General features: G+C 41.6%; 1 protein-coding gene across 1 annotated transcript in view; it reads left to right on the forward strand.

The window, feature by feature from the left end:
• Window positions 1-5,151, forward strand: part of adgrg6 (adhesion G protein-coupled receptor G6) — a 75,018-nt gene extending 69,867 nt beyond the window's left edge. Inside the window, exon 28 of the mRNA XM_073492482.1 lies at window positions 4,767-5,151. Within this exon, the coding sequence (XP_073348583.1) occupies window positions 4,767-4,978 (212 nt within the window). The 3' untranslated portion in view covers window positions 4,979-5,151. The remainder of the gene's footprint in view (window positions 1-4,766) is intronic.
• The last annotated feature ends 21,494 nt before the right edge of the window (window positions 5,152-26,645 follow it).

The following is a 26,645-nucleotide window of genomic DNA, read 5'->3' on the forward strand; positions in this document are numbered from 1 at the left end:
TTAGTGTCGGGTAATTACTCAAGCCAAAACTGGATTTACCGATAAGACTGTTTGGAATTTAAAGTATCTGATAACGATATACTGGCCAATTTTACTGTGCTCTCTTGTCTGACTCTAGTTAATAGTAAAATAATATGATAACCTTTAAAATGAGCTGATCTGGTGCCAATTATTGACGCAAGGAGAACTCAGAGATTACTTTTTGACTTTTGAAAAGTGGGTTTATCTTCACTCCTCTTTATCAACCTGACTGCAGCAGTGATCCATGGAGGTGACCTCTGACTCCCAATCTCTGACTTCCTCCTGACTCTCTGACTCTCTGCTGGAAGTTTAAAGTGACGGGTGGCCAAATGAAACGCACCGTCGCCTTGAGTAAACTTGTGGATTTCTCTGGTTTGAACATTGTTGGAAACATTTGGGATAATTTAAGTACACAACTCAACAACACATAGAACAAATGAGACGTTTTTAGACATTTTAGTACAAAAATGTTATATATTTTATCTTAAGTAGAATGTTGGTTAATATGAAAAATTTGAATTTTAAAATTGCCATATTTTAAAGACATAATCAAGTACCAGAAAAAAAATATTATATTTAAATTGCAAATTTTTTCTAATGTAATCTTGGCCGATTAAAGTTAGGGTTCTTTTTTTATAATCTGATTGCTCGTTTCGAAGGTCAAGTAACCACTGGACCTACAGTGGCAAGTTTCAATACTTTATTCAGTTATAACTAAGCACACGTTTAAATGTTGGACTGACTTCATCGTGGTCAGAATATAATGCGTCGATCAAAGCAAAGCATGAGTTAACGTCGTGAATCAATCAGCACACCTCAAATGTTGATATGACATCTTCGACCATTCTGTTTTGTTGTTGTTGTTTTTTGGCTCTCTGGCAGGATATATGCTTGAGTCATGATTGGATCTTCAAGTGCTTAAAATGTGACTTATTTTTAACCAGATTAAACAAACTGTGAACATTTTATTTCCTCACTTCCTCACAGAAAAAAGGTGCCGGAGTGGTGCTCCAAGTGCGCTCTGGTAGCACTGCACCTATGGTTCCAACATGTTACATAGTTAACCAGCTCAAAACTTCCACTGTAAACAGACATCATGGACTGAATACAGGATCCTTCTCCTCAATGTTTTTCTGTCTGAGGACTGTCAACAACCTTTAGTTTCTCCACGAGCATCCATCTCTTATTGAATGGTTTCCGGATGTTTGAGGTCGGAGAATAACTCCTTCCCAGAACATGTACCTAGTTCATGGCCAGCGGTTGACCTGATGTTTCCACAGGTCTTTACTTTGACACTAGTTCAACCACGACTCCCCCCTCAGTTTCAATCTTTTCCTAATGTGCATGCTGAAGTCAATCTGAGGGGAAAATGTTTCTGTGGTTCAGAGGGGATACAGAAACAAAAACAAACATAGATTAAATGTGACATCATAGGACATTTCAGAAGTCAGAATTGCTGGATGGGACCAGCTGCACATCGCTGTGAGGAGCCAGGGGCATAATCAGTGATGCAGGATTCAGGGAAGTCGTGACTGTGGCCCGCGCCAACAGGCAACTCGATTCTGACCCCGTAGCTTCATGTTGCATCGGGACACTAGTTTGGAAGAGAGGCTGGGAATCTTGGGTGTATGTTGGAAAGAAAATATGGCAAATTCATTCCTTTTTTTTTAATTAGTCACATATAGCACAGAGCAGTGATTAAACTCAGCTTTCATGCCAAGGAAGACTTTGGCTGAACAGCCTGATTCAGAGGCCTTCTTGATGGTACCAGAGGACCAGACAGTATGTGCTTGATTTGGCCCTAACTCTATACATTTTGCTTAAATACTTTGGCTCATTTTCTGTAAGAACATTTCAGATGTACAACTCTGAAGGCTGCTATTGTTGGTCCAAATTACAACAGACGGTTGATTAAAATGACATTACTGTAAATTTATGATGACATTCTCAACAAGAAGACAAATGTATTTGTCTGATACCGGAGCTCATTTCACAGCTGCAAAAACCATAAAGATCCTGAAATAATTAATAAAATGTAAAGTTATCTCTGAATATTTTAGGCAAGGCAAGGCAAGTTTATTTATATAGCACAATTCAGACACAAGGCAACTCAAAGTGCTTTACAGGCGCATAAAAATTACATTAAAAGCATTTAAAATACATTAAAACAAAACATTAAAACAAGTTAAGAAATCTTTCCTACGCCAGCTCCCTTGTTTTTGCTGGACTTACCCCCCATTGTTCTACTTGTCACTCGTCCCAGTGCACTTTATATTTATCCTTAAGACCCGGTCGTCACCGTGAATTCAGTTTGTTTACGCTACAAATTCTGAAAAAACAGCCAACCAGCGGTGATAACCTTAAGTGACCCCTTGTCTCCACTTGGTTCCACTCGGCCCTGAGTTGGCCCCCAATCCAGCGGTAAAACAGCTTAATAGGAAAAAACACCGTTTCTTCCTATTAGCTCCGGCGTTCCCAGAACCCGGTATTACTCTGCCCTGAATTGGTCCGAGTCGCCCAACTATCACAATGATCAACAGAAATCCAGCAAAAATTACTATTCAATTATTACATTAAAAGCATTTAAAATAATTTAAACAAAACATTAAAACAAGTTAAGAAATCTTTCCTACGCCAGCTTCCTGGTTTTTGCTGGATTTACCTCTCATTGTTCTACTTGTCACTCGTTTTAGTCGAAGGTTCCATGAAGACACTTAACATTCAATGGATTCACTTTTCCAGACGTCCTTACATTCGCAGCGATGATACTAGAGAACACATCCTCATACGTAATCAACTGTATAGATCGATTGGCAATGACTCTTAAAATTACACATTTAACCGTTCACAAACCCACATGGCCGTACCAGACCACCATACACTCGCAGTTTGGTTGGGTTTAGGAAAAACCTGCTTAGGCTTAGGTTTAAAATGTATATGTTACTGCTGTAACTGCAGTTATGGCACGTACGTGATCTCACTTAACTACGTCAGTAAATTAAAATAACTCACTATTTAGTTTTTGTTTCACAACAGCGGTCACCTGGATTAAAGTCCTGTGCTTGTTTGACCCAACCATCCACCCTGACCTCCTCCATATGCAGATTTTGTCAATCATTATACTTCTTCACCTGACTTTCTCATTTTCTGTTATCTGCTGAACAACCTGTGCTGATTAGTGATGGTTTATGATTTCATACAACAATCTGTTTTCACCACTTGTGCCAGTGATGCCAAATGGTATTATTTACATGGTAGGTAGGAAACTCTTCAGACGAGCAAGTCTGAATTGTTTTTCAGAGTTAAAGAATCTGCTCAGCTTCTTGATATTTTTATTGGGGGCCTCAACAGAACAATGTATCCAGCCCCAAAGATTCATACCTCAGCCGTTGCAGGTTAATTATGTTTTAGCTATCTCTACTAATGCTTCCCATCCAGTTCTCTGAAGTCTAACCAACACATAATCCCCATTACGCGAGAGTTTTGAAGGTCCAAATGACAAATGGCAGCATAATGATATCAAAACATAGCAGCACTGGAAGTTGTCATTCTACATCAGGTATGCACATATTTTGAAAAATGATGCAGGGATCAAGTTGAACATGATATCCACATATGCCTGTATAAACAAGGCTGCTGTTGAAAATCCTCAACATGACCTACCGAGGCTTCACTTGGCCTGGTTGTGTTATCCGTTGGCTCTGGAAACTTTATAATTGCAAGGGCCTGAGAGGGAAGAACGCCAAACTAAGCAACCTCATTCTTAAGAGAGAAAAATAAAAACATCAACCAGATTGCCTGGAAAGCCTGGATTAAGAATTTAACACAGCAATGTGACTATATATGAATAAACACATGGAGAACCAAAGGCCTGGTGCAGGTGGTCAGAAATTGCACCCATTAAGCTGTTTTTCCCGTGGCAGGCTCCTCTGGGAGAGTAACATGAGGTAGTAATTGTAGCACAAAAAGTTGGGTATTCCATTCATTGAAACCTAGTTTTAAAATTGTGTTGACAACTGCAGTGAGAATAAGTCAATCTCTATTTGACCCAAAGTACCAACAGCAGATCCTGGGACCGCTTCCCAAAAGCTGAAATGATCTCGCCCTAAAGATTTTTTCAGGTTAAGATCAGTTCTCAAGAATGAATTTGAAGTTCTACTGTCCTGATCACATTGAGACCCCAATAAGAGACGGTAGCCCTTTCTGTTCAAAATCGTTTTTGTTGTTCGATTGTGGATTTTCTCTGGCTGTCCACTGTCTCCTGCTCAGTTACGTTTGACCTCCTCCTGGTGAATGCCGTGACTGTTTTGATAATTCAGTTTTTCGTCTTGGGTCCTTGCTGTTTCACTGATGGAGTACACCAGTGCAATCATTTTATCCAGGAGTTCTGTAGTGTTCAAGAGTTGGTTGTAAGTGCTGACTCCTTGTGTCGAGAAGACTGGCTAGATGTTTCATTGTTGAATGTCACTGGTGTTTCTGGTGGTACCTCTTGGAATAGAAATGTCCGTTTGGTCATGATTTGTGGTGGGAATCTTTTCATCCTGTCTAATTACCCATCGGCATGGTCCCCAGAGATACATTTTTTCCTGCTGAGTGACACCCTGAATTAAATTAAATTAAATTAAATTAAATTAAATTAAATTAAATTAAAGATTCTTACCCTTCCTTCTAACAATCCATTGATTACTGCATAATCAAGTCATAATCCTTGTGTGTCCCTGTCTTTTTTTGTACCCTGAATGCAGATAAATGTTACTCCAATCAAACCAGCCCCAGGAGCATCTCCTCGTCCCCTTCCTCCTCTGAGGTGCAGCCCAACTCCTCTCCCTCCTCGTCCTCCATCCTCCCTGTCAGCCAGATGATCGACAAGGTGAAAGATTACTGCTCCACGCGCTCCGACAACTTCTACAAGAACATCATCATGTCTGACAGCTTTGCCCACAGCACCAGGTTCTAGAACTTAGCTCAGTGTTCTGGGGCCGACCCTCGGGAGCTTCCTCCCAGGTTTTGGAACAGCCTGGATAACTGTAAAAAATGTTGTGACACCACCCTGCCGGCAGCGTCAGTGACAGAGGAGACTAGAGGAACGATGGGACCTGACCCGTTGTTTGGGAACCGCCCACAATACTATTTAAGGCTTCTGTTTAGTTATTCTGGAACTGCCGCCCAACATTCTCCATGGTTCTGCTGTGGAGCTTCTGGAACTGCTCCAGCTGATCTAAAGCTCTCCTGAGCTTCCGCCACAAGGGAGGGTTCCAGAATTTTCTGGACCCTCTAGGCTTCTGGAGCTTCCCGACCACCACCACTCTTGAACCTTTGCGGCGTGACGTGGGCGTAGAACTTGTTCTGGAAAGTCCTTTTTTTTCCAACCACTGTCTCTCTCCTGTCGTCCAGGATGCCTGGATCCTTTCCACCATCCCTCCTCACCCCTGGAGCTTCGAATCAGACTCCCTTGTTTAATCTTAATGTGTTTAATCGTTTTTCCATCATGTTCATTGTTGGCAGTCACAGCTGTTGTAGGAGCCCCAACTGATTCACAAAAACTCAAGATTTCTTCTATATCTAGTCACCAGAATTCACGAAGAGCAGGTTCATTTGTGTGATAAAATACTAATCAGTAGTTTTCCTCAGTGCAAATGCAGCTACACTGATCAGCTAGAACATGTAAAGGAGTAACAGGTGAAGTCAGTAACATGGATCATTTTAATGCAATGTTCTGCTGGGAAACCGTTGGTCCTGGAATTCATGTGGGTGTCACTTGACACACACTTCCCACTAAAACACTGTTACAGACCAAGTACACCCCTCATGGCAACAACACTCCCTGATGGCAGGATGACAGGAATGGCCCGAGGAACATGACAATGAGGTTGAGGCATCGACATGGCCTCCAAATTCCCAAGATCCATATCTGATCAGGTATTAAAAGGGACGTGCCAGAACGAGTCCAAACCATGAAGGCCCCAATGTGGATCAAACTTGACTCTGACATGTCGAGGGATGGATACAGGACCTCTGGGGATGTCCTGTGGTGTCTGCCACAAGGGTGTTGGCAGCGGATCCGGGGCCATTGATTGTACTTGTACATCTTATGGATGCTCAATCAGATTGGGATCGGGGATATTTGGAGGCCAGGTCAACGCATCAACCTCTTCGTCACATTCCTTGGGGCACCACTGCCATCTGGGAGTGCAGTTGGCATGAGTGGATGTACTTGGGCTTTAACTGTGTTCGGGTTGGTGGTGCATGTCAAGTGTCATTCACATGAATGCCTGGACTGAAGAACCCTGAATTGTAACCAGACGATCAATGTTCTTCACTTCACCTGATAGTCCTTTTTTAGGACTTTCAGGACTAACCTTTAAGTCCTGTTGTGGCTGATCAGTTAATGTACAGCATGTAGTAAAAATGCATGAACAGCTACATGATTGAAACCAGAGCCAGCACCTTAATGCACTGTCTTTGCTTTGTATAAAAGTGCCTGCTCATCAAGAAGAAGAAAACTGCCTTTTCAAGCAAAATGTTCAATAGGAAGCTTGTGAACTCCCTGCAACAAACTGTTAAAAACCCAGAGACCATATTAAGATAATCATGGACGAAGTCGCACATTATGGTTTTCAAATCCAGGATTTCCTGGATAGTTAGGGGCATCTGACAGGTACAGGGTGGTCAGAGAGCGTTGATGCGATTCTACTGTATCATATCAAATGACAGAATTGGCTGATGTGGCTGCCAGACTGTGGAACTGAGAGGAAATGAAAGGGAGCAGAGAGGGGAGGACAGAATAAACACAAGGTGAGAAGAAGAAAAAAAGTTCTGTTAGAAAAAAAGTAAGCTGTTATGTCTTGGTGTTTTTTTAATACTGTGATGTTTGTTTAAACTGGCCGTGTGCATGTGTGTGTGGAGCCATATCCTCTGTAAATATTGATGATCTATCTATTCTATGTGCCTTATTCTATAGTATTATAATGTGTCCAGATGCTTTTGTTCATTCCTTCACGGGGTCCTGGAAGGGTCACCAGGACTGTACATACAAACCCAAACATACTTCAACTGCCCATGCAGTGCAGGCCCACAGTCTGCTGTCCTTTTCACCTCAGTGAGGAACAAGTCACGGTGAAAGGAAGGGCAGAAATCTTAGGATGGATGAAACAGAACAGGAGATAGTTGGTCTTCTACCTGAAAGCTGCAGACCAGTCAATCAAGGTGCTTTTTGGTGTAACTCTCAAAAATTGGCAATATTTTTGAAAATATTTACATTTTATCACAATGGAAGCACACATTTTGGATTTATATTGGAAATATCCCAACTAAGATTTTAAAACATTTTCAGTGGTAGTAATATTTGTCCAGTTGACACTTTCTCCTTTAGCTATTAAATTTATCTCATGAGTCAATGGTCATAGGTTTTGAGGATTAAAAAAAAACAAGCACTGAAGCTCAGCTCCCTGTGCTCGTCAGCCAAAGTTTGACAATCATGCAGGGTGTAATCCACAGCAACAGTAATACTGTTCAAGCTACGAATCTTATTTGTGTTCAATCTGTATTTTTCATTTGTTTTTGTTACAGTATAAAGAAGTCCTAGCATGAAGACATACACACGGTGCAGCTTCTAGGAAGATATTATCACCTAAACAATCAGTTCAGCCAAATTACAAGAGAAATTATTTTGTCAAGCCATGCACATAGTTTGGGTTTAATCCAGCTGGGTTTTGAGAGTGCCTACCACCACCCCAATACAGAGGAGGTGAACAGAAATTCACCTGGAGTAGAGTGAAAAATGGCATTTGAAAGGCACAACAGCAGCATGTCTGTCCAGAAACAATGTCCAGATCACCTCTCATAGATGTGTTCACCTTGAAAATAGTCCACTGGAATCTGTTGACGGTGAGGCCTTTGGATTATTTTAATAATCAGAATATTGTTACTGGAAAGATGCATCACTGTGTTATATTTTTATTATCTTGGCCCCACAAGTGAAAATCTTTTCATGCCAACTGTACTGGAGGGGTGGCAAGTATCTGAAGCAGCAGAGATCTAAAAATCTCAGCAGAGAAAACTATGCAAAAAGATTAGGGCCACTGTAAATAAAATCTTTTTAAAAAGTTCTGACTTCTTTTTTTCTCTTTAGAGCAGAATTCTGAGATTAAAGTCAGAATATCTTTACAGTGGTCCTGATCCTCTTCCATATAAAAAAAAACTTGATAGGTGAGAAAATATTTTTGTTTATGTGACTTGTGTGGACCTGGTGTGAATGCAGTGGGGTCCAAAGCAATGAGCCCAACCATGAGCTTTCTTTGTTACCCATTAATCAAAAACGAGCCATTATCATATTTGTTAATAATGTTTTACACAAGATTCACATTAAAATCAAAATATCAGTATCTGCTATGTGTCCATTATCCCATCACTTTATAACAGTAAAGCTACATCAATTAAATTTGGTTTAAACTTTAAAAAGAAAGTCCACACTTCCTTCCTTTAAACCAGCCCTACAGAGCCAAAAAGCACAATTGTGCTCTGTATCCTGTTTGAAAATGAATCCTTTAACATACATTTAAGTCAGAATGGATAGCGTCATAAAATAATGAGGTTCCTCTATGGACTTGTTCGTCTATTCATATCAGCTCTCCAATTGCAACTCAGAAGTCCAAACTTAAATTAATGTGCAAACAAAAGTTTCCCTCCTGGCTCATGTAGAACATTCAGTCATCAGTAAAGAGGTTTGGAACATGTTAGTGTCCCTTTAAGGCTGCAGCTCTGTTCAGTTGATACCATTAAGATGTTTATTTGCCATAACTGAAACTGACTTGATGTGATGCTGTGGCCATTTAAGGTTCTGTTTAGACTTCATTTGGATGGAAAAGTTCTGGTTTGTAAAAATCGCCGACTGTTCGTTGCACTGCCTCATTAAAAACTTTAATTAAGCTTTGCTTTGGTGAATGGAATATTTTTCCAGCTTCCGGTTCCTCAAAGGAACCGTGGGTATCTTTTTATTCTATCAGTCCAGTACTTCCCAATAACATTCAAAAGATTTCTCAGATCATCATAATGTCTCAACCAAGTCACGAGAATAAATGTCAGCGTTTTCTTTATGTTGCAACTTTACGTTTGTTTAGGTTGAATTTTCTGTTTCTCTCTTGTCACAATGTTCTGCTTAGGCTCTGGTTAGGTTTAGGCAAATACAACACTTGGTTAGGGTTCAGAAAACTTAATGCTTTGGCTTAAAATACCTGTTTTGGTCGCCACAATGACAGATGGGGATGGTCCAACAGAAATGTCTGGAAATGTCTTTAGGTGTCCATAAAATTATCCAGTGATGTGACTTGAACTGCAGCAGCTTTGGTGGTTGTAATAACGCCACCACCGTCTCCTCCACCTCCTGCTGCGACAGGTGGGTAATAATCATATAATGTGAACATTTGGTACAAATGTCAACCTTGGACGTATCTGTGGTTTGCAGAAACATTCACTGCTGACATTAAATCCTGGAGACTGGACTGAATGTCTAACTAGCGTTATGATTCAGTGCTGTATAAAATATTTGATTTCCTCTGCCCTCAGTTCTGGTTTAAGGTGGTATGTTTGTTCTAAACATGCTCTGTGCTGTCTCATAGTGGCGCTGTGAGTCCTACTGGTCTTGATTCTGATTTTAGAGTCCATTCTTAATTAAAAGCTCTGTTTCTGCTGTCTGTTTTATCCAATTGTTGTCCTCCGTCTTGTCCGTGTGTGTATCTGAAGCGTAGAATAGCAATGCTTGATGCAGATTTGATTGGCTGATTTACAACACATACAATTGGACTTTGAGTTTTCTGGGCCGGTAGTGTCGCAAAGGCTAGAAGAGCAGAGCTGGTTAAAATGAAAACCGCTGAACTGGACCGCTTATTAGTGGTCTTGAGGGAATGGAGAGGGCTGCTTAACAAGGGGGGTGCATTTGGTTATTTTGCTAACAAGTGGGATGGCGTCCTACTTCAAATTGCTGACTGATTATAGGGAAAGGCAAAGTTATGAGAAAGTTTTTATTGAGTTAGTTGTATTGAGTTTAGGAACACTTGTTGGTTTCCAGAGGAAGTTCATCTAAAGGTCCAATTTGAAAGACAGTCCATTACTGAGTCTCATTCCCAACTCGTCAAATACTGATGCTTTGGGTTGGTGGCTGGCCTGAGTTGGGAATGAGACTCATAATCAACTATCTTACAAATTGGACCTTTAAAGACAAAAATATATACATGTTGAGCTGATCTGGAGTGCACTGACTTAGGTTACGATAGTTTAACATATCATTATCACATATAATTATGATAAAGTTCTTGCAAACCAGACAGTCTTATTGATAACTGCACAAGATTAAAAAAAAAACTCTCCACTGTAACGTTCTCACTGTCAGCACTCATTGTCTTCATTATTATTACCTCTGACCTTCATGTCTCAAGTTGTTGATTTATTGGATTTTTATGTTTTGGGGTTTTCTCCGTCTCATTCTCATTGTGAATGTGATATCTCAAGAAGGCCTTGAGGGGATTTCCTCAAATTTGGCGCAAACGTCCACTTGGACTCGAGGGTGAAGTGATTAGAATTTATTGGTCAAAGGTCACTGTTTACTCAGCCATTACTCAACAATTCATATGCTGATCATGGCAACCTTTACACAAATATCTAATAGGGTAAAATGGTAAATTAATGATATTTGATATCTGAAAGGTCAAAAGTCAACTTCACTGTGACATGAAAACTTTTCTGGCCTTTCTTTAACACCACGGATCAGGAACAGTTACTTGGTGCATGGACGCATACAACCCTGAGGCAGTTATTCTAGTTTCATCAGTACCAAATATAGGTCTTACCAGAAAATATTAAAGATAATTATTTGTAAATAAGTTTTAAAAAACACCACAAAACTACTTAATTAAAGCTTTATTGAAGTTAAAATGGACAGCCAATTTAAGACTTTTAACACTGATAGGACATGAACTGGTATTTATTTTTAAAAGACCATAAACTTTGTACGTTATTATTCAAATTTCAAATTTAATAATGAGCATTTCTGTACATTTTAGACTTTAACTTGAACTAACTAACTCCCATCTGCAGGATTAGCAGTGGGGTGTTTGTGGCACTTGGCTCAACACTTCATGGTTAATGGATCACATCCATCCTCCAGTTTACATTATTGTGGCCGTAAAAGAAAATTAGTTTTATGGTGTTGATTTGGTCATTTTTAAATGTTTTGTTCAAATGCTTAGTGAATTATTTCTAAAGTGGATGTTAGGATATTAACTGAAAAAGAAATCTTTAAATGTGTCTTTTTTTCAACACTCATTCTTACGTCTGTCTATAACCTGACATGTTTACTGTGTGCTCTACTTTAACTTATTTTCTGGATGTCCAGTTTCTCTGCGCCTGCAGCTGATCTCAGCCTCTGTTTGAATTAGACGATCGTCTGCGCTGAGAGGACGAACACAGAGATATCTGCAGACGAGAGGTTCAGACTCTGGACTCATCAACTGTTGGCTAACCAGACTTCCATTGTCCACACGGAGCCAACATTGTTTAACACCAAAGCATGACTGTGTAGTGAAGCACGCATGGAACTGACTGTCAGGCCCATGTTTCTCTTTTCTTTTGCCCAGTGTGGCGGCAGAATTCATTGTTCAGCTTTCAGAAACAAATCCTCAGAGACTGATGAAGATCCTTTGCTTCAGCTCCAGTGGCAGCGCTCGGTTATTCTGAGTCAGTCGCTGGCCAATGTTCAACCTGAGGGTGGAAAACATAGTTCCTGTTTTTAATGTCTTCGCATCCAAATGTAGTCAATAAGCATTAAATATACAGTTCAAGATTAATTTGTCTCACATGGTCACCCAATGGCTTCCATCTTTTAATGTTGGCGCTGGTGAAATCCCAGATGTTTCAGACTACAGAGAGAGCACAACAAAAAACAGCAGGAAAAGACAACATTAACAAATAAACCTCTATTTTCTACAGTTTTGTCGTGTTATTTACAATTTCCACTGACAAATACCCATTGTTCTCAAAGGTGCTGATATAAGCTTGTAATATATACATATATATATATATATATATATATATATATATATATATATATATATATGTATATATATAGATAGATAGATAGATAGATAGATAGATAGATAGATAGATAGATAGATAGATATATACATAAATTTCATGTTTGAAAGGTTCAGTACTTTCCTTAAACAGCTGCTCATTCTAGTTTTTAACAAACAGGAGGAAATAGTGCATTTGATGGGGACTATTTTCATCTGCGGATTAATCCACATGTGAATGTTTTTGGCGTCTTACAGCAGCAAAATTCACCTTAAGGTTTGCCTGTTTTGAGCTTTTGAGCACAGATGTGTTGATACTTTACATTTCTTTAGGTTAAATTTTATTTTTTATTTTGCTACATCGCTGTGCTCATAGTCTGGTGAGGTTTAGGCACAAAAACCACTTGGTTAGGGTGAGGAAAATATCATGTTTTACCTTTAGGTTCTGTTCCTAGTTCTGTCACCACAAACTTGACATTTTCGTTGAAAATTTCCAGCAGTTTCACACTTACATAAACATAAATATATAAATAACATGCATTTTCAAATAATCACTCCCATATACACTTGGACAGTTTATGGTAAAAAATGATACATTTATGCCCACTGAGTTGTTTAAACATAAATCTGCTGAAATAAACAGAAAGTGTATTTTTGGTTGGAAAGCTAAATGCATGTGGTTCTGTGGTTAAACCTCAGTAAACCTGTGTAATGTCACAGTGACAGAGAGCCAGACGGTTTCACAAGCTGTTACAATCAGAGAAAACTCTTTGTTTATTCTCACTGAAGCGTCTGAATTTGATTATGTTTGTGGTCACCACAAACACAGCTGGGAAACCTCCGAAAGTTTAGTTGAAAATTTCCAGTGGTTTCATACTTAAAAAGATAAAATGCTTTCTTGAACAGTGGTCTCTGGCTTAGCAGCTGTAATGTTTTGGCTTTGTCCCAACGTCTTGTCAAAAACATCCAGTTGTGTTGCTACAAACAGCAGAAAAATATCCCAACATCTCATTGAAAACATTCAGTGGTTTCACGCTCACAAATGTTGAAACACAGTCTCGAACAGCGGTCTCTTGCTTGGCAGCCGTCTCACCTGCTGTCACTCCACCACCATCCCGTCCTCCTCCAGTCAGCACATATACATGTAATGTGAACATGATATGACACGTATAAATTCAACGTATCAGTGGTTTGCAGAAATTTTTAATGAAAACATTTTTTCCAGGTCTCTCAAATCTAAATCCTCAGACTCAAAGTTCAACACAGACGCCACAACGCCACATGGAGTCTCCGCAAACCTCCTTCTGACCTCCAATAGGGAGTCAGTTGTAGTTTCACCTTTTGATCTCAACACCATCTTATCTGCACTTCATTAGCCAATCACAACATTGGGATTTCTCCTTCAGTCTGTGGTGAAGTAGCTAATCCACTAATCTCTGCGTGAGATATGCGAGAGGTCTGTTGTTACACTGTATCTGCCAGGAGTCAAAGGAGGGAAAACCCAACACAACTCCCACATCATTTATCACACAGCGTATGGAGATACGGTGGTTTTATAAACACACACACACCACACACTGATTCCTGCTGTATCTGGATGAAGTCTGTGGTTTGGAAGCAGAGCAGCTGAACTGAACTGTTTCTGAGGAGCATCAGGGGTCCTGAGGTGAAACTGCACTGCAGCCAGTGTTGGGCAAGTTACTTCCAAAATGTAATATATTACCCATTACACTTACTTTCCCCCCAAAAAACACAGAAGCTCTTTTACCCCTAGGGGCTGGCAGGTTTGTTGCTGAGAGCCTGAGGAAGTGCAGTGTCCAATTTGGTGCAATCTGGACTGTTTTTTTGAATAAACGGCAAACATGGTTCTGTGCAGTAGCGGCGCTCGGTGTCAGCTCTCTGGCTTCGTGGCTCTGCAGACTGAAGCTGGGCTCACACGTGATCCCTCTCATGTGATCTCATGGGGAAGCAGACGTAAACAAAACAGAGGTTAGTGGGGTGGTAAGAAAAATAAAAGCAGAAGGTTAAACGAGTCTGGGTGAGTCTAAAATGCTGAAACACAGTCTCAAACAGCGGTCTCTGGCTTGGCAGTGGTCTCACCAGTTTTGGCTTAAAATACCTAATTCTGTCGCCACAAAAATGGCTTGAAAATGTCCCATAACTTGTCAAAACTATCCAGTGGTTTCACGCTTACAAATGTATAAAGGCCTTCCTCTCTGGCTTGGCAGCTGTAATGTTTATATGTCTACATATATACATATATATATATATATATACATATATATATATATATATATATATATATATATATATATATATATATATATATATTGCCAAATGTTGAATCGCAGGCTCTAACAGCGGTCTCTGGTCTCTGGTCTCTGGTTTTTTCATTGGTATCACCAGTTTCGGCTCTAGTTCTGTTGGGACATGGCTGGAAAATGTCCCAACACGGGTTTTTCTATTCTTCAGAGAGAACTGGAGGTGATATTTTAAGTGGTATGCCCGCTAACATTAGCCTCGAGGGCTAGGATGTTTACATTCGCTTGGCAGCTGCTCCGGGAGGCCTCTTATTGGTTGATGTTGTCCTGCTCAGAAAAAAAAGCAGACGTAATCATCCAGGTTTTAGACCGTCAGTATCTAACACTGATATTTCTGTGGTTTGGCAACAAAAAGACTCTGAATTGGCCTCATCTATCATCCCCTGAAACTGATAAATAAACCAATTTACATGACTGACAGAGGATTTGGAAAGCTGCTTCTTTCCACGGGGGACGCAGGTGTGACTCCACCAGGACCATGAAACTTTTGTCTTTTGGATCCACCGTGTTTAAAGCGATCAGATCTGTTCTCTGATCAACAAAGCATCGTCATCTTTCTGACATTAAACACATTTTGATCGTCTGTCAGTCTGTAAATTCTCCTGGTTTGTTTAAATGTTCCTGCACATTAACAGATTGTTGATAATCTGTTCTTTTCACCTCACCCTCATGTCTCCCTGATGAAATGTAACTAAGTACATTTATTCAAGTACTGGACTTTTGAGACAAGAGGCAGATTTGTACTTTTTACTCCGCTACATTTATTAAATATCTTTAGTTACTTTGCAGATTACACGCTGCATCAGAACCAAAGTTATACGCATCTTATTGGCTATCAGATACAAATCCACATTCCAATAATCAGACATTTGCTGAACACAGTCTGATATTTACAGAAGACGATTAGAGCCACCGTAAAAGATTAATTTCAATTCTGAGAAATAATTCAGAACTCAAATAATTGTTTTTTACAGTGGCTCTTTAACATTGTTTAATATAGCAAGTTGATGTTCTTCTTTCCTCTGTCTGGGCCCCCTGGTGCCAATAGAATAGAATAGAATAGAATAGATTTACTTTATTGATCCCAAGCTGGGAAATTAAGGTGTAGCAGCAGCATTACACACAGAGACGAATGACAACACAGTGAAATAAAAAGAACAACCTAGACATATTAACATAGCAGTATAAAATGTAATATAAAAAATGTATATATATAAAAAATATGTATAAAAATGTATAAATGAGCAGTGTTGATGTATACACAAGCAGTATTAATTGTAGTGCAAAATAAAATATAAGGTGCAGTGAACAGATGAGGTGCAGAACAGTGTACAAACATATAAAGTGTGTAGAGACTGTATGACCAGAGTTTTAGCTGTTATTATACAGTGTGATGGCAGGAAAGATTTCCTGTATCTGTCCCTTCGACAGCGGAGCTGAAGCAGCCTGTGAGAGACGGTACTCCGCTGTCTGTCTACTGTGTGATGGAGAGGGTGCTGATCATTGTCCATTGTTCAGTTATGTTACGTACGTGATGATAATGTATTCAGCCTTACTGTGCAGATGAATTGTGCAGCCCTAAAAATACCAATACATCTGAGCCCGACTACAGTCTGAAACACCAGAATCTGAACCAGAACAACTCAACTCTGAATATTTCAGTTACAGCTGTCATATTTTGGCTTTGTCCAAAGACATCTCGCCAAAAATATTCAGGTTGTGTCGCCACAAACTTGTGCATTGCTGAGCAGTGGTCTCTGGCCTGACAGCTGTCATGTTTTGGCTTTGGTCTCGTCAAACATTTCCATTTTTGACGTCACAAACTCGGCTGAAAAATCTTTGAACATCTCGTTAAAAATATCCAGGGGTTTCATGCTTACAGATGTTGAGATGCCATCCTGAACAGTGGTCACTGGCTTGACAGCTGTCATATTTTGGCTTTGTCCCGATACATCTTGTCAAAAATATCTGGTTTTAATGCCACAAACTCGGCTGAAAAATCTCTGAACATCTCGTTAAAATATCCAGGGGTTTCATGCTTACAGATGTTGAGATGCCATCTTGAACAGTGGTCTCTGGCTTGCATCTTCTCTTCTCTCACAGATTGAGGAAGCATTTCATTACAACTCATTAGACTCAGTCCACAGCACAACAGGGGCTTGATTATACAACAGGATGTATGTTCATATCTGTGAGACTGATCCTGAGCGCTGATCGTTTTCTGAGCAGGAAAAGAAAAGGAAGAGAGGAAACGTTCACACTAGAGGAGGAACAGAGGGAGAAGGACTTTCTCCATTCTCCTCAAATCACCTCCAGAACTTTAAATATGTTATCGTTTCTGTTTCAAAATACACAAACAATCATGAAGCAGCTGAAACAAAATCCGCACCGTGTCCCCGGATGACTGAGCGTTTGATCCTGTACGTACGTTACACAGACCAGAAGCTCATTGAATAACGTGTAGTTTCCTTCCAGAGGAAAATGACTTCAGATGATGAACAACAGGCTGATGTGAAGTTGGACCTCTGCCCAAAACACCACGAGCCTAAATTCATCATCTGTGGCAGCAAAATGTAATAATCTTGATGAGAAAGTCAAAATACATTTAAAAATGTGCAAGCATGAAGCTGCTGGATAGTTTTAATATTTCCACCTCCTCAGACTCCTTCACTGCTATTCTCTACCTGTCCACCAGATGTCCTTGTCACCTGCTCACCTGTTTCCACTTTCCCTCATCAGGCCTGTGGTTCATCTTCCCCTCAGTCCTGTCAGACTGTCAGTGTGTCTCTGCAGCCTGAACCTGCCTTCAAGCTTCTGTGATAAAATCCATCCAGTCAATCACACACTGTCTGGATTACAAGCTCGTCTTCAGTCGGGTTGTTAAAACACAGACTCTCCTGTCAGCTGTTGTCTAATGGTAGCTACAATGATCTGTCAAATTTTATACGACTCGTCTGGAATACACATGGCGTCAGAGGCCGCGGGATGAATCTGCTCTTTTAAAGAAAGGAGATTGGACCTCGACGTCAAAAGAGGTGAGTTGGAAACACTTTCTGTCTGTCTGCCTGCCTGCCTGCCTGCCTGTCTGTCTGTCTGTCTGTCTGTCTGTCTGTCTGTCTGTCTGTCTGTCTGTCTGCCTGCCTGCCTGCCTGCCTGCCTGCCTGCCTGCCTGTCTGTCTGTCTGTCTGTCTGTCTGCTGGTTTCTGGCTGTGGCTGTCTGTGTTCACCTGCTTGCTGTCTGGACACCGGAGCTGTGGTGTTGTTGTCGACACTGCTGGCTGTTCGGTCAGCTGGTGACTGTGTGAGTCTGTGCAGAAGGTCTGTGTGTTGTTTGGGATCGTTTCCTCGGCCTTGCTTCATTTCAGCTCCGTTATGAGTCATGACTCTGCTGCACACAGATAAGAGGAGCGTGTCAGTCGTGTATTTGTACCTGAACTGATGCTTTTTGATGTAAACCAACTTTTATATATTTGAATCTTTTTACTTTTCAGTCCTGATGTGTTTAAGCTTTGTGGTATTTTCCTTTGTCAAGACGATACATTAAAAATGTCAGCATGAGGATCGAGGCTGTATCTGAGATTTTAGAAGTAATTATTGTACGAGTCTAAATCTCTAAATATTTAAAGAAACAGATAAATGAGGAAAAAAGACGATTGCAAACAAGAGACCACTGTTCGATGAAGGCATTTTAACATTTGTTAGTGTGAAACCACTGGATATTTCTGACCAGACGTCTTGATATTATCCAGTTGTGTTTGTGACCTTTTTTAAAAAAACTTTTTTATTTCAGCAGAGTGTGTTTTGTGCAGTGTAAAGATGAAATGTATGTGTGGTTTGCAGAAATGTGTGATGCCGACATTTATTCTGGGGAATCAGTCCATTTTTTTTTTTTTTTTTTTGCATGACATTGTCCCGCCCTGACAGCTAAGTTAGCAGGCCTGTGTTTAATGGTTCAGACATCAGATACACACAAAACTTATGGATCTGTGTATGACAATTATTCATACCTATTAATGTTCGAGGGCCGTGAAATTCAGAGAGATTTCGGGGAGAAATAACAGAACCGGAGGGCGAAAACTGTGAAAAATGGGAGTGTTGGCAGGTCAGCGGTTTTCACTCCCGTATCAGATGAGACGAAGGCCAATAAAGACAGCTTAATTCTGGCATGCATGCTTCACACTGAGCCACATGTATGTGTGTGTACTCACGGCCAGAATATATACAATATATAATGAACTGCAGGAATCTGGAGCAAGAACAAGATGTCCTCTCAGATCACCTCTCCTCCTTCTCCCCTCATCACATATCACTGACTCTCATCTCCTTTTCTTCTTGCTTCGTTTGACGCTGATGAGAAACAGGCGCGGTCCGCCATCAGCGGTTCAGTCTAACACATTCAACAACAGCAAACCGAGCTGCCGTCTCACTTCTCATAAAACAGGGATGAAGGCAGGGAGGAGAGGAGGGAGGAGGGGTGAGGTTGACCAAACATCAGAGCTTATAAAGTCGTATATACCGTGATATAAAGTGCGGTCGGAAGGAAGGGGAGACAGAGGAGGGAGGAGGGAGGACGGGGTTACACATCCAGGCCGTTTGGGAACACAGAGTCCATTCCTGAGCTGAAGTACAGAAGTGTGTTTTATACTGCAGCTCCGGAGACGAGGACACGCTACAGAAGTACACAGAAACATGAACCACACCAGACTTCTTATTCAGACCAACATTTCATTCAAAGCTGCTTGTGTTGACATCTTTGTTTGAGTTGTACTGATCCTAACAATCAGTATCCGCACAAACATAACACACATAATGGACATATTCACACAGCGGCCATTTTCCTCCGGCTCAAGGTGAGAAGCTCAAATGTTGTGATGCTGCGAGTCGTCTGAACGTGTTGAAGCTGACAAATTAACGTCATTTTACCACCGAAACAATGATGAGCAGTGATGATCAGCTGGCTGTAAGCTAAGGTAAGACAACATATTTGATAACCTGTCTGCTAACATTAGCATCAGTCTCCTCCTAGCTAACACTGCTGTTACATTATATCCAGTATGTTTCATGTCCAGGCTTAAATACATTTGGTGAAGATGCGTGCTGATATTTTACAGTTAATTTATTTCTTTACCATCGTATCGTATACTTTGATGTCCTTTTTGTTCAGCGACTCCTGAAGACACTTTCAGCTCTAACCTACTTTTGTATCACATTTATACTGTTGTACTATTTCTATTGTGTACATGGATTGATATGTGAACTTTTCCTGTTATGATGGTTTTCATTCAGTGGTGTAGATGTGTTGGTCCAGGTGTGTTTGATGGGATTTTGAGGGACGTCTGACTGCGGTGTGGCCTGATTGGGCCACGCGAGTCCACAACCCTACTTCAGACAGCCTCCCGCATTGTCCTGTAAGATGCAAGTGAAGTGGACAGTGTGCGGGAGTTCCTGATTTTGTTGGCCTTCGGTCCTCTCCCGCGCACCTGTCGACCTTCAGGTGTGCAAAAGTAATGTTAGCTAGGAAGAAGTTGAATGCTAACAGAAGCTAATGGGTTCTCAAATTGGTTGTTTTACCTTAAATATGGTTCGACGTCCCTCCGGATGGTCGCCTTCTGTTGTCTTTCAGTTTCGTTTCAAGTGGAACACAGCAGACGGACATCTCGTCAGAGGAAAATGGCCGCCGTGTGAATGTGGTCTACGGATGCTTCTCTGGCATCCTGGGAGAAAACAACGACCTCTCTTCATTGAAGGACAGCTGGAGCAGACGGAAACACTGACATGCAAACAGGTGATTACTGCAGTTCATGTCTGACTGAGAGGAAATCTGACGACAAGCAGTTCAACATCGATCGAGGTTTATACAGCTGATGAAAACTGTGCGATTACATATTTCAATGTGCGTGAACATGAGGTTTGAGTCATTAATCTGCACAGTGTGACGCGCCGGCCACCTGCTCTGACAAACAAATGACTTCACCATCAAACAGATGAACTCTGGGTAATGACGGCATTAAACATGTGCACCCTGTGGATTATATGTTCCTTCTCTGAACAAACGAGACAAAACATACGATTTCACTGGCTCATGAATGATTTACGCCCCAACCTCTCTCAGTTTGTCATGATCTTCAAGTTCTCCTGCGTTTGATTGAAAACCTGGATGAGAAGGTGGTTTACTGGGTTTGTGGTTGCTGTGGGATTCAATAAAACCCGCTGCTGGTCACTCGATACTCAATGAAAACAACTCTGGACTCTTCAGCTCTCGGTGCGTCCTGTGGTCTCCAGCTGCTTTTATTTATTCATCATTTCATGTCTTTTATATGGTGACATCTGGTTTGATGGTTGAATAAAAGAGGACTATAATCCGTCTCATTTCCTTTTAGACATAAAATCAATAAATTGGCAGTAAACATCACAACATTACATCACATTGTGATTATTATATTTTAACGAGTCCCTGATGTGCACCTGCCGAGCGTCTGAAACTTTATTTTCAGTAATTGTGAAGTTAATGTTCTGCTTTTACTCACTCTGTGTGGCTCATCCTTATTGTTCTCAACATTCATCCTTTGCCTCTGAGCGATTACTAATCATCCTGTTAATGGAGCTTTATCGCAGCATCAAACTAAAAACAAGCTGGAACAAATTAATAAGAAACCGCTCTTTGTTTTCTCTTGGCTCCGGCTCTGATACGAGCTCAGACTCCCTCCATTTATTACTTCTAATTTGACGGGAACAGGTGAAATTTTTAACTCAATCACAGACATGTAAGTCTACAAACACAGATGAATCAGCAGCAGACATTCAACACTTAAAAGCCCGTTCTGAGTGCTGTATCGTAGGCAACTGGACTCCTTGAAGATGCTTCACCTCCAATCCAAGAGGCTTCTTCACTTCTAACTGGAGGAGCTGCCGGCTTTAAACTCTGTGTGGGAGTGTCCTTACAGAGTGTGGGAGTGTCCTTACAGAGTGTGGGAGTGTCCTTACAGGGTGTGGGAGTGTCCTTACAGAGTGTGGGAGTGTCCTTACAGAGTGTGGGAGTGTCCTTACAGAGTGTGGAAGTGTCCTTACAGAGTGTGGGAGTGTCCTTACAGAGTGTGGGAGTGTCCTTACAGAGTGTGGGAGTGTCCTTACATAGTGTGGGAGTATCCTTACAGAGTGTGGAAGTGTCCTTACAGAGTGTGGGAGTATCCTTACAGAGTCGTTAGGGCCACTTGTGGGTCATTGGTCCAGCCTGCCTTCATGTGGGTTTCTAAGGCCAGGTGAGTCCAGGTGAGTCCAGGTGTGAATGGTTGTTAAGCTGTCTGGAGAGAACTCAGTACTGCAGTGTAGGTGGGTGATCAGTGATGTCTTAGTCCTCCTCCTCTGTTCACAGACGGTCGTTCCAGTTTGACATAGATGGATTCTTTCACTCCTCTTTCAAACCGTCTGTCTTCTCTGGACAAGATGTTTACTTTGTTGTCCTCAGAGGAATGATTTGTCTCCATCAGATGTAAGTGGACAGCAGAGTCTGGACCTGAGGAGTTGGTCCTCCTGTGTTGTGCCATTCGTTTATGGAGAGCTTGTTTTGTCTCCTCAATGTACAAATCTGTGTTACAATCCACGTTAAGAACCCATCCACACCAACATGAACATATTAATATAGGCTCTGTGTGTTTAATACAGCCGAGCCTATCAGTTCTGTGTTCAGTCTCTGTGTGACTGAAATGAGCCTGATGATGAAGCCTGATGATGAAGCCTGATGATGAAGACTGATCGTCCGAGGACACTTTAATTTACATTCTTGAATCACACCATGCATTAATGTTCTGTGGACTAAAATAAAAGGCTTGTAATATTTATTCCCGTCTCATAGTAATATGTAATATATTACATTTTGATAGTAACTTGTGGAGTAAGAACACCTGCAGGTGTATGAGGGCTGTAGCCGTGCGTCGTGGCTGTGTCACATGATAAAATGGCTGCTTGGCGTTGCTAGATGTGCAGTTTATGTGAGCGGCAGTTTTCAGGGACTGAACTGATGTTCTGGCCCGTGATGAGCTCATGGAGTGGAGAGAGCGCGGGGATCCCCTCTCCTCCTCCAGGAGCTCGCACGCCATCACTGTGAGCAGAAATCAGCTTCTTGGCCTCACCATCTTTTTTTTTTTTCCTCCTCTAAAGTCTCTGCCAGTTTGTTGCTGATGTCAGAACTTAAGCCTCCAAATAACACCGGTTATTGTCCGTCAGTTGGATCAGTCATCACTTCAGTCTGTAAGATGATGCTGCTTCTTCCTCAGAACTAAACTAAAACCTGTCCCTTTATATGTGAACCAGCTAACTGGGCGTGTTTAAAGACATTTATAGTAAATTGTGGGGCTGGTCGGGCAGACTGATTGAGGAACAGACGTGTGAAGGGTTATAAATCTGCATGTTTCCTGTTTTGTGTGAACACAGATTTCTACACCTGAATATAAAACAATGAGTTTTACATATTTGGTTCCAGCAGCCGGTGACGAGTGTTTTCACGTTGCTGTCCAGGTTAATGAGGCGTGTTTTATGATGAGTTAACGAGGAGATACAACTCGTCTTAGTTCAGTCAAAGAGAGAAACTTGAATTCAGACGGCGTACGGTTGTATTTTTCTGTTTAGAAGGAAAATAAGTGTTAAAATCTTTTTTTTTCTGAGTTTATTTTGTTCATGTACTCTAACAGCTGCCAGCCTCGTCTACGTTCTTCTGACTTCACGTCGCTACGTACTGGCTCTGTTTGGGGCCGAATGGCTTTGCTGCTGTCGACAGCGACGCTAACACGAGCCCTCACAGACTGAGGGGGAGCTCGGGGCTGGGTTGTGGGCTGAGGGTTTAGGTGGGTGTTTGGCATGCAGAGGGCAGGAGGTGTGTAGGAGGGGAGGCTTCAGAGCAGACCGTCAGATGTGGTCCGTTCTCCAGCAGAATCCCACCGGCTCACGACTGAAACGCAGCAACAACAAAGCTGGAAAACAGGCAGGAGCACTTCCTGGATCGAAGCGACCTCACTTTAACACCGAGGGGTAATTACACGAGCCCAGATGGAGCGGTCAACCTGCCCAGACGACCACAGGCCTGTTTTGAACACTGTGGCTTGTGTTTTCCTGCATGCCTGCGTGAATATGTGTTCCCCATTATTCAAATGAAACGATGATCTCTTGAGACGATGATCTCTGTTCGGTAGCTGAGAAGAAAGCATTTTTTACAGCGAGCGCCATCTGTTTGAGCCTCGAGGGAGCTCACTGTGTTCAATCATGCACACTGTACATTCATCAGTTAGAAGAATTGGCAGCACTTTCTCTGGTACCTCGGCCTGATCTGGAACATGTGGGGAAGTTTTCCCTGCGACGGAGCGAAACGAGAGAAAACGGTTTGACGACAGAATGAGATCCAGTAAGAAGCAGCAGACGGTGAGAGGCGCTCCGCAGATTCAAGATTGTCGTGAACTTTACTGTTAATATTCATCTTCCCAAAGCTGCCCGAGGACGACGTCTGTCCTCGGGCACCGCCTTCACATCCGTCTCCTGTGGTTATACGAGTAGATGAGAATCATTGCGAGTTAATTGAACTTTCTTCATCTCGCTGAAGATCAAACGTCTCCCTCCTCTCTCAGGAATGTTGATCCGGTCTTTGACTGGTGGACAGTAAATATGAGGAGGATTTACAGGCAGAATTAGGTGGTTTTCATACTCGGACCAATCGGGTCGTTCTGTTCACGGGAGCTCAGAACATCCGTTGTTGTGTTTTTGTCTAAAATCAGCCTGCAGTCGTAGCACCTGTCTGTCTGTCTGTCTGTCTGTCTGTCTGTCTGTCTGTCTGTCTGTCTGTCTGTCTCCTGTGGGAGTTTGATCACCGTCCTCCTCCCGAAGTCTTTTCATTACAAACAAAAGAGATTTATTGTCCTTAATAAAAACCTGCAGGTAATACAAACAAAATCACATTGAAATGTTCTGAATTCCATCATTCCAGCCCTGTTCGATCATCATCATCCTACGTTTTCATTATTCTTTCCTTCATACTGGACAAACGGCTCGAGAAGTTCACTTTGCAAAATGTGAGATGGGACAGAAATGTTCAGATGTTCACAGTCAGATCACAAAACTGAAATATCATCTTCCACGAGCGTGTTTTGTCTGCACAGTAAATACTTCAGCAACACTTCACTCTTCACAGTTTGCTTTGCCTGTCGGGTCAGTATGGCTCGTTTTCAGCGTGTCTCAGAGCTGTTGAACAAAGTGAAAGCGAGCGTTGAAGCTCCGGCCTCATCACTGCAACATTCAAATCACAAATCAGAGACAAGGCTGAACTTTTCTACTGTTATCTGTAAATGCAGAGCTTTTCAGGAGGACAGCTAGGCTAGCTGATCAAAACAAAACAAACCATAAACTATTAACAATATATACAACATGAATTGTGAAAAGTGAAGTATTTTAACTAAGTTAGGGATGAAAAGAGCAGAAACGACAGGACGAAGTGTAGAGTTGGCACTGAAAGTAAATTCAGACGGTGTGCGGTTGTATTTGTCTGTTTAGGAAGGAACATAAAAGTACTAGTATTTCATTTCTTGCCCATTTGTGAGTTTATTACACCGTCTGCAACACAATATATAGACGTCTTTAACAGAACGTGTCCTCAGTGTGTCGATGATGTTGGTTCATTTTAAAATGAAATATCTTACACATCGCTCCTTTTTTAAAATGCATTAAAGAACAGCAGCCATGTTCGCGTGTTCGACAAAATAATACAAGATGTCTCCACCGTGCACACATGCATCCCGCCGTGCTCTACTTTACAGCTGTTTGTGCCCTTCAAGCCAAAGCACGCTCTGCTTTTGTCTTGAGTCGTTTCACTTGTCCTCATGTGACCGAAAAAACGGCCCGCAGTGAAAGAGGGGTGTTTAATGGCAGGCTTGGACTGAACTGTTTAGCCTCTGTAACACAAGGAGATAATGATGATGAGTAATTACTGGTTGAAAGCTGACCCCGCCCCTCACCCCCTCCCGGGAACAATAAGTGGGCCAGAAGTCCAGAACATCAGGCCATCATACGAGGGACAGATGTGAATGTGGGGTTTCTCCTGAGCTGCAACACCGGACTGAAAGATGGAGAACAGAGATTATTACAACTATTAATCCTCTTTCGCACTGTAAAAATATATATAACTGATATTTTTCAGTAACGCCACAAACAAACGATTAGTGTAATTTTCACTTAATCTGCTGATTATTCTCCATCCTCACATGACCAACATGATGTCTTCAAATGTTTTGTGCAAAGCCCAGAGATTTCCAGTCAGAAGTTAACGAGTGAAAAGCAGCAAATATGTATTTTGGAGAAGCAGAGAATGTTTGTTTTTGAGTATGATTTCAACAGGTGGCCAATTCCTGCATTTTCCCCAATAAATACAAGAACATTATATTAAATCTGGACACAGTCATGGAGGCGGAGCCCCGTTCATTCCTATAAAAGCTGCTCAGCGGTGTTTTGAAGCCAAAAAATCTCGACCTCCCGGCTATGAAAGTACCCAGATCTTCCATGTTGTGCGGCTCATAGAGCGTGCGCACTAGAGACTTCAGCCGACCGAGCCGGATAACTTGATAAAGTGATTTAATCGTGCAGTTCTAGACTTTGCTGCGCCGTGCTGCATTCATACAGAGCCGGTTCGTGTTGACGAACGAGGGAGCACGGAGCAAAACTGCAGCGGAGACGTTCACCCAACCAGTGGAGCTCTGGAGCTCGTTAGTTAATCTCTCCGTTCCTTGACACTGATTTTTTTTCTTTTGACTTCCAGTGAATATTTGAATATTTTCTAATTTAACCACCGATTCGATTGAGTGGTACTTCCTGACCCATCACAAGACAAAACCGGTTTTCTAAGTTGAAACATGCTCTTTTGTTTTCTGTGTCTAAACCTGACCAGACCATAAGCACAGCGTAAAGAATTAAACACGAAACCTGAACAATGTAAAGTTTCAACACATCTGTGGTTTTGCAGAAGCGTACACTGCCAACATTTAATCTGATGATTGAGTTGTGACTTTGGAATTTGAGCGAGTAACAAGCCGCGAGGTGTTGACTTCCCATGGTGCATTTGGGTAAAATTCCCCACATAGCCGTCTGTCTTAGGGTGAAAACAGAAAATGGAGAACTAATACTTACTCAGGAGCTTTACTACCTCCACCACGGAGGGTTTGTTTTCACCCGTGTCCGTCGGTTTGGCCAGAACAGGCCTTGTTAA

The sequence above is a fragment of the Pagrus major genome, chromosome 22 (genome assembly GCF_040436345.1).
Source record: "Pagrus major chromosome 22, Pma_NU_1.0".
Taxonomy (NCBI): Eukaryota; Metazoa; Chordata; class Actinopteri; order Spariformes; family Sparidae; genus Pagrus; species Pagrus major.